General features: G+C 43.2%; 1 protein-coding gene and 1 long non-coding RNA gene across 2 annotated transcripts; one reads left to right on the top strand and one right to left on the bottom strand.

Moving 5' to 3' along the window:
- Positions 1 to 3,181: 3,181 nt before the first annotated feature.
- Positions 3,182 to 7,117, top strand: LOC306914142. Its single transcript, XR_013788652.1, has 2 exons — positions 3,182 to 5,484; positions 6,581 to 7,117. It is a non-coding gene; the product is annotated as an uncharacterized lncRNA (long non-coding RNA).
- On the bottom strand, positions 7,020 to 9,770 carry leap2 (liver-expressed antimicrobial peptide 2). Its single transcript, XM_079491075.1, has 3 exons — positions 9,586 to 9,770; positions 7,760 to 7,926; positions 7,020 to 7,123 (listed from the first exon to the last, which is right to left on the bottom strand). Exons 1-3 carry the CDS (start codon positions 9,667 to 9,669, stop codon positions 7,081 to 7,083), a joined length of 294 nt encoding a protein of 97 aa, XP_079347201.1. The 5' UTR covers positions 9,670 to 9,770; the 3' UTR covers positions 7,020 to 7,080.
- Positions 9,771 to 12,113: the final 2,343 nt, after the last annotated feature.

Raw genomic sequence — 12,113 nt, 5'->3', positions numbered from 1 at the left:
GAACCAGTCATTGACACATGCACATGTAGCCCCCAGCCAAGACCCAGCCCACAACAGCCCTGCCAATCGGTCTCAGCCGTTGGTCTGGGCGAGTGGGAGCCCTGGGTTCAATCCCTGCTTCCGCGCAATGCTACACACACACACACACATACTGACACTGGCGCACACACTTGTACAGCGCTCACATTTGCGCTGATTCAACACATTCCATAATGTGTCGCAAGAGCTGTCAGGAGAGCCATATAATGTTGCAGTCTATTGTGATTTGTAGGTCCACAACACATGGCCCGTGACAAGTCCCTCGCTCGCCTCATCTACTTGGCTGACTCCCCCAGGCTGTTGTTGGGAAAGAAATGGATGCCAGACGATTCTCCATGTGGAACCTAGAAATGTGCTGCGTCATGCGCGGCTGTGATCGGGCTGGGGCCGCTGAATTGACATTTAATACAGTTGGTGATGAGGTCTGTGATGAATACGGCACCGTGCAGAACCCATCATTATAGCGACACCACGGTATAGGCGAGAGGTATAGAGTCCTTCGACTACTTGGGGAGTATCATCAGCAACCTGCAGGGTGGTATACGGATTATGTGAAAGCTAGGATAGGCAAGGACAGCATTGTGGAGTGGAGGCCACGGACCTCCAGGCAGACGGGTCACCCAGGTCCTCTTTGAGCAGGCCACCATTGGGCAGGTTAAGAGAATTGTGTCTGACCACCAGTAACCCCTCCCATGTTTACTATACCCTGAGTATAGGCTAATGCCATCGGGTAGGAGGTACGAGGTCCATGCGTGTATATAATAGGTACAAGCATTCCTTTGTCCCTCTGTCAATCACACTCCTTAACCGAGTCCCTACAGCCAGCAGACAGGGTAGTAGGGGTAGAAGATTTTGAGGTGGTGCTACAGTAGGGTGTTGCTCTCTTTTATGTTATTTAGATGTTGTACGACTAGTCACTGTGTACCTCTATAGAGCGTCGCAGCCCCGCCCCCTCGAGAGACCCGGAAAATAATTCCCTGTTCATTTTCCTCATAGACTTTTCAAAAAGTATTTATTTAAAGACGTTTACGCCGCGGACAAAGCCAACTCTTGTCGTGACAAATCATGACAATAAACACAATGTTTTGGGCCGATCAAATAATTATAATGAAGGAAAGAAAAATGCTTTTTTGTTGTTTTTACTTCTTTGTAATTATTTGTTTGGTCCAAAATATTGTGTTTGTTGTCATGATGTGTCACGACTCGAGTTGGCTTCGTACGACGCTTAAAAAGGTCTTTAAATAAATACTTTTTGAAATGTCTATGAGGAGAAATGCATTGGGAATTATTTCCTGGGCCTGGCGTCGTCATGAAAGGGGGCGGGACTGCGACTGTAACGAAGACTCTGACTAGGACGTTGGGCTATATGACATATGACATGTTTAGTATGACAACCCCTATATTTGGGCCAGAGCCGACCTAGTGCTGATATCAGATAGATATGGTAGAACCATATATGGATAGATCTAACTGGCTTAGTCATCGTGACAAGCCTGGTCGGAGAATATATAGAGGGTCGGCTTCAGGAAGAAGGCAGAAGTCGAAGCATCCTGGTTTAAGTTCTAACCGGACACCACTGCGGGGGTCCTAACCTAAGTAATCAGCAATAGAGCCTTGAGCTATTTTATAGCGACGCTCTATTGTCTTGTATTGTAATGTATTGTATTTTTGTATGCTGCAGGGAGGGTCCTTCTTGTGTCCAGGACAAAGTTCTCCCTCGTGAGACAAAATAAAGTGACCTTGAACCTTGACACCAAGAGACTGGGATACACACCTGGTCGCAGATAGAACGCCAGTGACCGTGAACTCTGGAGGTATACATACCTTGTCGACGGCCTTTACCCCAGTAGGGGTGAAAGGCATAACGGTCTTGTCCATGTCTAGCTATAAACACAAAACTGCATCAGCAACCTAAATTCAATTAAATTTTCAGAACGTTATATACACTAAAGGCGGCAAAGGCCTGTTGCCTCTCCGCCTACTACACACACATAGACGCCACATAGAACTCCTCACACAGCTATACACACAAAGGCACATGACACTAAATATGTATATACAATCCTTATATGGTGACACATATTAATTATGTATATATTCATATAATGTGGGGTGGTATAGCTCAGGCAGAGCGGCCGCTTGGGATATGGAAGGTTCCTGGTTCGAACCCTGGCTCTCCATCCCCCTGGATTAGCGTCCCAAGTGTCCTCGAGCAAGACGCTGAAACCTCTAACTGTCCTATTGAGCAGGTTGACTTGGTGCCTTGCGTGGTTTCATTCACCGTTGATTCGTGCGTGCGTGCGTGCGTGCGTGCGTGCGTGCGTGCGTGCGTGCGTGCGTGCGTGCGTGCGAGAGAGAATGGATGAATCTAATGCACACAATGTATGTAAACTGCTTTGGATAAAGATGCTATGCTTGATGTACAACATACTCGCCTATTCCTCACATTACTACCTGTTGCTATTCTTTTTTTTAAAATATATATATATATATTTTTTTGCTTTTTACCTTTATTGGTATAGATTTACAGTAGTTTGACAGGAGGGGGGAGAGAGATGAGGGGGGGGGGGGGGTGGACACGCAGCGAGGGTCGTCGGGATCGGGACTCGAACCCGCGACACGCTGTAAGGCTGGATTACCAGCCAAGGTGCCTGGACCGCTGGGCCGGCCTGGGCCCGCCACTGTTCCCATTCGTATCTATTTGCTATATTGTTGCCATTTGCTGCTATAAGGAACTGAAACAAAATAATGTAACACATGGTACAAAAAAAAAAGAAAATCTTGAACAAATGACATTTGTAATGTGCTTTCAGAATCACATACAAATAAAACTCTCACACGCTCATGCTTGGCATTTCTCCATTATTTTATTAATGTAGAAGACATGTCTTCCATAACCACTGCATGGGAGCAAACAGTACATAGATAGGGGAGATACACAGTACAAAGATAACCTGGACTTAACCCATTTGGACCTGAGAACAGAATCATATAACCTCTGTTTCTATATGTCAGTGGTGCTCAACCAGACCCCCAGAATTATCTGTATTTGGCCGTGGACCCCCCGGACCCCCCCAGTAGTTTAACTTCTGGGACCAGCAGTCCCAGAAGTTAAAATCGTTCGCTCTGAAAGAATATATATTCAAATAGATTTGCGGCACATTTTCAAGATTCTTCAAAAATAGCAGATCTACAAGCTCGCGCTATGAGCTAATAGCTATTTTTCGAATAAGTATGCTTATAAATCACCAAAAGGGGTTCTCGTCTTGAATGGGTTAAAAGTGCAATCCTTACTCAAACATTCCCACAGAGATACACTGAGTGTATGTAACCAAAATATATGTCTCCTATACCAAAGTTCAGGTTATGAAAGATTGAACGTTTCTGTCTGAGTAGAGATAAAAGTATATTATTATTGCATCTGGTGGGAACTGGAAAATATGTGATAATCCAGTCAAGATTAAAGAGTTTTGAACATCAAGAAAAAAAATGGGGGGGAAAAAAGCTTAAAATAGAGCTACACTCAACAGCAAGTAAAATGGATACAGTTGGCACAAAGCCACGGTGAAAAAGCAATGTCAAATTTGTATTCTATCTATTTTAAATAAAACAAACAAACAAAGATACCGTAATCAAGCCCCTTTTTTTTGTTAAAGGAACAAATATGAACCCAATTGTAATTTTACAAACATTTGTTTTGTAAATTTGAAAAGAAATAAAGTTCAACCCCTCTGGAAAAAATAAAATAAATAAATAAAACAAAACAAAATAGCAACAATGGATGCCTGAGCAACATACCGGTATCATGTGTAACCTGCTCCATTCCTCCGTCTCTCTCTCTCTCTCTCTCTCTCTCTCTCTCTCTCTCTCTCTCTCTCTCTCTCTCTCGTTTTACTCCTGAAAAAAATCTGAAATTGAAAAAAAAAAAGTCTAAACTAAATAGAAACGATTCAAAACGCTAGTGGCATCAATGGACCGTGTATATGTATAGGATCGTATATCAAGACGTATATATATACGTTTATTTTCCATTTCTATTTTAAGTTTGTTTAGGACTCAACCTTTTGCCCTGAAAACGTACAGCTTTAGTTTCAGATTAATGTATAGCTTGGCAAGAAAAAGGGAAGCGTTTCCCGGCCGTGGTCGGTTTAATGTCCTTGGTCCGCTGATAATATAGGCTATCTGGTACACGTGGCGGTCAAGGAGATATCATGTAATAAACGACAGCAACCTTTGAAGAAAAACCCTCTGTGTTCACTGACTGAACCTTTGAAGAAAAACCCCTCTGTTCACTGACCTTTCCCCAGTTTGTGACACCATTAACCCATCCTGACAGTTTTCTTGAAAAACCCATGTTTCTATGTCAGTGGTTCTCATACATCTGACAATATGTTGTTCCAGGGACCCCCCATCCCCCAGAAGCAAAGATTTGAGTTAAAAACGTTGGCTCTGAAAGAATATAATATATTCAAAGATTTGAGTTAAAAACGTTCGCTCTGAAAGAATATCATATATTCAAAGATTTGAGTTAAAAACATTGGCTCTGAAAGAATATCATATATTCAAAGATTTGAGTTAAAAACGTTCGCTCTGAAAGAATATCATATATTTAAAGATTTGAGTTAAAAACGTTGGCTCTGAAAGAATATAATATAGTCAAAGATTTGAGTTAAAAACGTTCGCTCTGAAAGAATATCATATATTCAAAGATTTTCACTACATCTTCACGATTATACTTATAGCATCATACAGCTTGTAGATCTGCTATTTTTCAACAGCTAAAGCATAACGTAACGCTTAAAACACCAAAAGGGGTTCCCGCCCAAAACTTAACTGACATGAGGAACTAATACAGTAGATATAAAACAAAGTCTGAAGGTTATGTATGCCTCAACGTCGGGGGAAGAGAATAGTTAGGGAAGAGGATATTGTATTGTATTTATATCATAATGCTTTGCTGAATTTAAAAGCAAAGATATGGCATTTCAAGAAGGGAGCGTATCATTTTGTTATGACTGTTAACGTGACCTGGCAAACTGCTTAAACCAACAATTCTAAAAGTACATTAGATAAAAGAGTTTAAAATAACCTACTTATTTTATTTATGTATCTATTGTGGGCTACGGTTCAAGGATACCATATCATTATATCATTCATATAATAAGTAGTATAAATAAGTATATAAGAAGTATTTCTCTAGTGTGAAAAGGTTAAATTCTAGTTTTGCATCAAAAACACATCAGCTTTAGTTGTATAAAAATGGTGGAGAATCTCTTGTTTAGCTGGAACTATCTGCTGAGGTTATCTGCTTTTTGATTCTATGGTAAAAAAAAAAAAAAAAAAAAAAACATTACAAAAAAGAGATCTTGGGGACAATAATGAAATACCCAGATCTGTAAAGTGACTGTTTTCTGACCCGTAGGCTGTTCTGTTTTTAAGACAGATGTTGGCACAACCAACCACAGAGATTCTTTGACCCGTAGGCTGTTCTGTTTTTAAGACAGATGTTGGCACAACCAACCACAGAGATTCTTTGACCCGTAGGCTGTTCTGTTTTTAAGACAGATGTTGGCACAACCAACCACAGAGATTCTTTGACCCGTAGGCTGTTCTGTTTTTAAGACAGATGGTGGCACAACCAACCACAGAGATTCTTTGACCCGTAGGCTGTTCTGTTTTTAAGACAGATGTTGGCACAACCAACCACAGAGATTCTTTGACCCGTAGGCTGTTCTGTTTTTAAGACAGATGTTGGCACAACCAACCACAGAGATTCTTTGACCCGTAGGCTGTTCTGTTTTTGAGACAGATGTTGGCACAACCAACCACAGAGATTCTTTGACCCGTAGGCTGTTCTGTTTTTAAGACAGATGGTGGCACAACCAACCACAGAGATTCTTTGACCCGTAGGCTGTTCTGTTTTTAAGACAGATGTTGGCACAACCAACCACAGAGATTCTTTGACCCGTAGGCTGTTCTGTTTTTAAGACAGATGTTGGCACAACCAACCACAGAGATTCTTTGACCCGTAGGCTGTTCTGTTTTTAAGACAGATGGTGGCACAACCAACCACAGAGATTCTTTGACCCGTAGGCTGTTCTGTTTTTAAGACAGATGTTGGCACAACCAACCACAGAGATTCTTTGACCCGTAGGCTGTTCTGTTTTTAAGACAGATGTTGGCACAACCAACCACAGAGATTCTTTGACCCGTAGGCTGTTCTGTTTTTAAGACAGATGTTGGCACAACCAACCACAGAGATTCTTTGACCCGTAGGCTGTTCTGTTTTTAAGACGGATGTTGGCACAACCAACCACAGAGATTCTTTGACCCGTAGGCTGTTCTGTTTTTAAGACAGATGTTGGCACAACCAACCACAGAGATTCTTTGACCCGTAGGCTGTTCTGTTTTTAAGACAGATGGTGGCACAACCAACCACAGAGATTCTTTGACCCGTAGGCTGTTCTGTTTTTAAGACAGATGTTGGCACAACCAACCACAGAGATTCTTTGACCCGTAGGCTGTTCTGTTTTTAAGACAGATGTTGGCACAACCAACCACAGAGATTCTTTGGTTCGGCGGAAAAAGATCCCTGAAGTTGTTGTTTTTTGGTGAATGCTTTCACTCAGAGAAGGAGAATAACTTCATAAACACTTGACTGCTGACCGACCGTACATGCACAGAGAAGCTTCTCCTGGTGGTAATCTCTGTGGTGATAAGTGGTATATCATATTCCACTTAATGTCCTCCTATCCTATATATTCTATATTCTTGAATATTCCTATATACATTATATAAGTCAGCATAAAGACTAAAGAGAATGTGTATATATGTAGGATATGGTGTTTACATACGTTATAGGAAACAGAATATAATAATTAATAGGCCTACTGATTGTCCTGAAGAATTATTCAGAAGAATACCAATGATGTGCATGTAAACCCTATCGTCGTAGCCGTGGGTGTCTCTGTCTCTCTCTCTCTCTCTCTCTCTCTCTCTCTCTATCTCTCTCTCTCTCTCTCTCTCTCTCTCTCTCTCTCTCTAGGACTTCGCCGCTTCTGAGGCTGACCGGCAGAAACCATTCCTGAGGAGAGGAGAGGAGAGTCTTTTAGTTTTTCCAACAAAATGTATTCGTTCATGAATTTAGTTGTCTGAAGTAGCATGTCATGTATACGAATACAACGTAATATGTATACACAGGGACAAAGTAGCCATTGGGCCAGTGGGGCCGTGGCCCAGGGGCCCTTGGCTCTCAGGGGCCCTTCGGGGAAATTGGACCGTGAGGTACTAGGTTTGACGCCCTGAAAAGGGCTCCTGGGGCCCTTCATTATTGGCTGTTAATTTTGTAAAATGTAGGTTAAAAAGATGATAAAAACACGGAAACACACGAAAATGTCACGCGCACGTTGCGCTATGGGGGCCCTGCAAATAGTAACGGCCCAGGGGCCCTCATGGGGGTTAATCCGTCCCTGTGTATACATGCTGTGCTGTATGTGTTCATTTGACATGCCAAGTATTGTTACTCTCAGTACAGTAAGTATATTCAGACTCATAATTATCTAGATGCATCGATATAAAAAGAGTTTTATCACTCCATGATGAAACTTGCTGGAACTGACCAACCTGAGGCTTGTGCTACAAAGGCATCATGTCAGACTGCATAGAACGTACCATTATATTGACCGTTATACTGTAATGACATGATGAGTATTCCAGTTACCTGCAGACACTGGTGGAGCACTCCATGTTTTCCTTGCAGTATGCGTTCAGCGGCTTGGTCATGATCCTCCACAGAGGCGTCATGCGGGCCACTCTCCTCGGGGTGTGGAGGCTCTGCGAAGAACTGGACTGGACCGTGTCGTGGGCCTGGACTGGAGCCGCACACGCCTGGAACATACATGCACACATACAGTATGTTGCTTTAATATGGATGGCATTGAGTAACAGACAGACAGACAGACAGACAGACAGACAGACAGACAGGCAGGCAGACAGACAGACAGGCAGGCAGGCAGACAGACAGACAGACAGACAGACAGACAGACAGGCAGGCAGGCAGGCAGGCAGGCAGACAGACAGACAGACAGACAGACAGACAGACAGACAGACAGACAGACAGACAGACAGACAGACATGTCCTCTGCCCTCTCTGTCCTGTGTCATTCTGTTCTAACAAATTAAGTAAAGACACACAACAAATATCACGATATTGCTCAGAAGTCCAAATAATAATGCATTTTTCCTTGCATTAATTGAATTACAGAGTATACTGTAGTTTGTATGAGTGTATTTAATGGAGAGAGAGAGAAGACATCATATTTTGTATGCCCTATATATGGAGAACAGAATGATACTGTAGGTAATTGTTGGGATCTGCTATTGAAAAATAGCAGATCTACAAGCTCATATTGCGGCACCGAGTGCCGCGCTACGAGCTTGAAGGTCGAACGTTTTTAACTCAAATCATTGCTTCTGGGGAGGTCCCTGGAACTACATATTTTTAGATGGGGGTCGGCGACCAATTACATATAATTCTTGGGGTCCTTGACATGAAATGTTTGAGCACCACTGAGATAGAAACATGGGTATTTCAGAAAACTGTCATGATTTAGAAGACCATGTTTTAGAGAGTAGAGAGACATCAAGCCAAGAGCACAGGGAATGTGACATGCTGGACTCGAACCCGGGTCCTCGTTCACTCGGGGGATAACGGCCCGCGCACTAAAGAGCTGAGCCTATACAGGCACCCTGTAGTCTATCTATGAGTCTAGGGGCTCCATTTTCGTCACCGCTAAACCCCTTATCCCTAAACGTCTTTGTCTTTTTTTTTACTATATTGCAAAACATTTTTGAATAGTTAAAATGGCCAGTCTACAAGCTCACAACGTGTCAATGTAGATTGGCTAGTTGAACTATTCAAAAATGTTTTTCAAAATAGTAAAAAAAAAGGCAAAGAAGTTTAGGGATAAAGGGTTTAGCGGGTGACGAACATGGAGCCCTATATGTTCACTCTCAGAGTGAACCCATTTAGGCCTGACGTCGAAATTTAAAAAATGTCTTCTAAATTCTGACAGTTTTCTGAAATACCTCATGTTTCTGTATCAGTGGTGCTCAATATTTCATGTCAAGGACCCCAAATAGCAAAAATGATATGTATTTGGCCGCCGAGTGTGTGTGTGTGTGTGTGTGTGTGTGTGTGTGTGTGTGTGTGTGTGTGTGTGTGTGTGTGTGTGTGTGTGTGTGTGTGTGCACTGCACAAACGGAAAATAAAATATACTTTGCATTTATGTGGGGGGAAAAAAAGACTATCTATCTATCTATTCACCATGCCAATCACTTTAACCCATTTTGACCTTAGATCAGACTGAGTTTGTCTGAGTTTCTGTGTCAGTTCGTTTAAAAAAACAGCAGACCTACAAGCTTGTAGATCTGCTATTTTTCAATAGCTAAAGCATAACATAATGCTAACACCAAAAGGGGTTCCCGCCCAAAATGGGTTAAAGCGAGTACCGTACGTACAGTGAGTCAGAAGTGAAATGAACTGACCTGTTGAGCTGCCATCACAATGAGCAGGCTGAGAACCACCACTGCCATCGTCCTCCTCACCAAGAAGCCTTGCTGTCGCTGCATCTTGAACCAAATGGCAGAGCAGATCCAGAGAGTTGTGTATGGACTTGACTGAAGACTTGACTCCTCCAAAACGTCTTGTTCTTTAAGCCTGACCTGGTGTGGCAGCGCCGCGGTGTCACAAACGTCTTGTTGTTTAAGCCTGACCTGTGGTGTGGCAGCGCCTTGGTGTCACAAACGTCTTGTTCTTTAAGCCTGACCTGTGGTGTGGCAGCGCCGCGGTGTCACAAACGTCTTGTTCTTTAAGCCTGACCTGTGGTGTGGCAGCGCCGCGGTGTCACAAACGTCTTGTTCTTTAAGCCTGACCTGTGGTGTGGCAGCGCCGCAGTGTCACACCGGCAAAGTATACATACACTTAGATGTCTTATAAGTATAATTGAATTGTCATCGGTCAGTCATCAAAATGTTTGCTTCGAGGCACAAACACTTGATTCAACCCGATTTCAACCTATATCACTGCTATTCCAACTTAAAAGAAAAGAAAGCAGCTTTTGCGGGTGTCGTCCTGCAATCTGTCTTAATAAATAATGTCTCTAAAAGATTTGCTGCAGCTCTTTGATCTGCCCCTCAGGTCTCACTCAGAAGAACATTAAGGAATATAAGACTGGTCTCAGGTAGAGCTGTGTGGAACGAGGGAATCCAACCTGCAACCTCTCGTCTGTTCAGATCACTGGACTGTACCCTGCAACCTCTCGTCTGTTCAGATCACTGGACTGTACCCTGCAACCTCTCGTCTGTTCAGATCACTGGACTGTACCCTGCAACCTCTCGTCTTGTTCAGATCACTGGACTGTACCCTGCAACCTCTCGTCTGTTCAGATCACTGGACTGTACCCTGCAACCTCTCGTCTGTGGCACTATGGGAGGGGAGCATCCTCTTTATAGCGAGCCAGCCAGCCAGCCAGCCAGGCCCCTTTAGCTGTCCCCGCGGGGAGGGGTGTGGAGAGAGGGAGGGAGAGAGAGGGAGGGAGGGAGAGAGAGAGAGGGAGGGGTATGTGAGACAGAGGGAGGGAGAGAGAGAGAGGGAGGGATGTGAGACAGAGACACAGGGAGAACGGGGAAAGAGAGACAGTGGTAGAGATATAGGTTAATGAGAGAGAGAGAGACAGAGAGAGAGAGAGAGAGAACATACTGTATAAATAGATAGAGGGGGAAGACTGGACCCCCACTCCACCCCAACCCATAATCTCTCCTGTCCTTTTCTCTCTTTTCCAGAAGTGACGTTATGTCTGCAGAAAACCATGCAGTCATTTCGAATGGGGTGAATGTGGCCAAGATACACACACACACACACACACACACACACACATGCACACTCACGCACGACACACACACGCACACACGCACACACGCACGCGCACACACGTGAGCACACACAGGGCTGTCACGATTATGACATTTTACATGACGATTCATTGTCACAGATAATTGTGTGACAATGCCTGAAGAAGGTCAGTAGACCGAAAGCTTGCAAAATAAAGATTGTGCACAGATTCCCTCATGATCCCTCTGTGACTCCACCTCACTGAAGTGTTTTCAGCAGGTGGTTCTTTTTACATTTTTTATCATTTTAAACTTTAAAAGCGTAAATATAGCTGATATTTATATGAACATTTGTCAACGTGGCAACGATGATGATGATTATTATGTATCGTGATTAACTCTAATAATAATGTGATTTCATGATTATGTAATAATGCCATATGTTCTGCAGCCAGCAACAGTTGTCATAAATAAGTCCTATACAGAGATACCATGACCAAAGGTAGACTACCGTATAGTGCCCACGTGATCAGTCTAACATAAAGGAATGTCAACAGCGAAAGGACAAAGAATAAGGCTTAAATTAAAGGCACTATGTGTGCGTGCGTGCGTGCGTGCACACGTGCGTGCGCGTGTGCGTGCACACGTGCGTGCCTGTGTTCGCAAGCCCTTGCTATGAGATAAGCGGTGTGTGTCATTTTGGCTTACATCACTATATCTACCCGTGTGCCATATTTATATTATTTGACTTCAAATGACCTTTGATATGATACCGCCCGCCTATCTATGTGTCACGTTCAGTATGTCAGCCTATATAAACTAACTGAAACTATATATTGTTGTTTGTTTAATGTTTACACAAAATGTCCTTTAGCTTTATGGCTCTTTTCTACTACAACAACTAAGATAGCGTGCCGTTCGTGGAACATCTTTCACAGGTTCTAGATAGGTTTCCACAGGGATAGATTTCAGAATTCAGATGAGGTTCCTGTAAATGGTAAATGGTGCATTTATATAGCACCTTTATCCAAGGCACTTAACATAGATTGTGCATTACATTCACCCCACACACATTCACACACCGATGGCGGTGGAAACCATGCAAGGCACCAACCAGCACATCAGGAGCAATTCAGGGGTTCAGAGTCTTGCTCAAGGACACTTCGGACACTAACTCTAGCGGG

The sequence above is a fragment of the Electrona antarctica genome (genome assembly GCF_951216825.1).
Source record: "Electrona antarctica genome assembly, chromosome: 21".
NCBI lineage: Eukaryota > Metazoa > Chordata > Actinopteri > Myctophiformes > Myctophidae > Electrona > Electrona antarctica.
This window is presented reverse-complemented; position numbering and strand designations above follow the sequence as displayed.

Bases quoted from the DNA above. Each gene is read 5' to 3' on its own strand.
- leap2 (XM_079491075.1), bottom strand. From the start codon at position 9,669: ATGCAGCGACAGCAAGGCTTCTTGGTGAGGAGGACGATGGCAGTGGTG. The intron at 7,927-9,585 runs GTCAGTTCATTT...TGTATGTTCCAG, and splicing joins TTGTGATGGCAGCTCAACAG to GCGTGTGCGGCTCCAGTCCA. The intron at 7,124-7,759 runs GTAACTGGAATA...TCCTCTCCTCAG, and splicing joins TGCTCCACCAGTGTCTGCAG to GAATGGTTTCTGCCGGTCAG.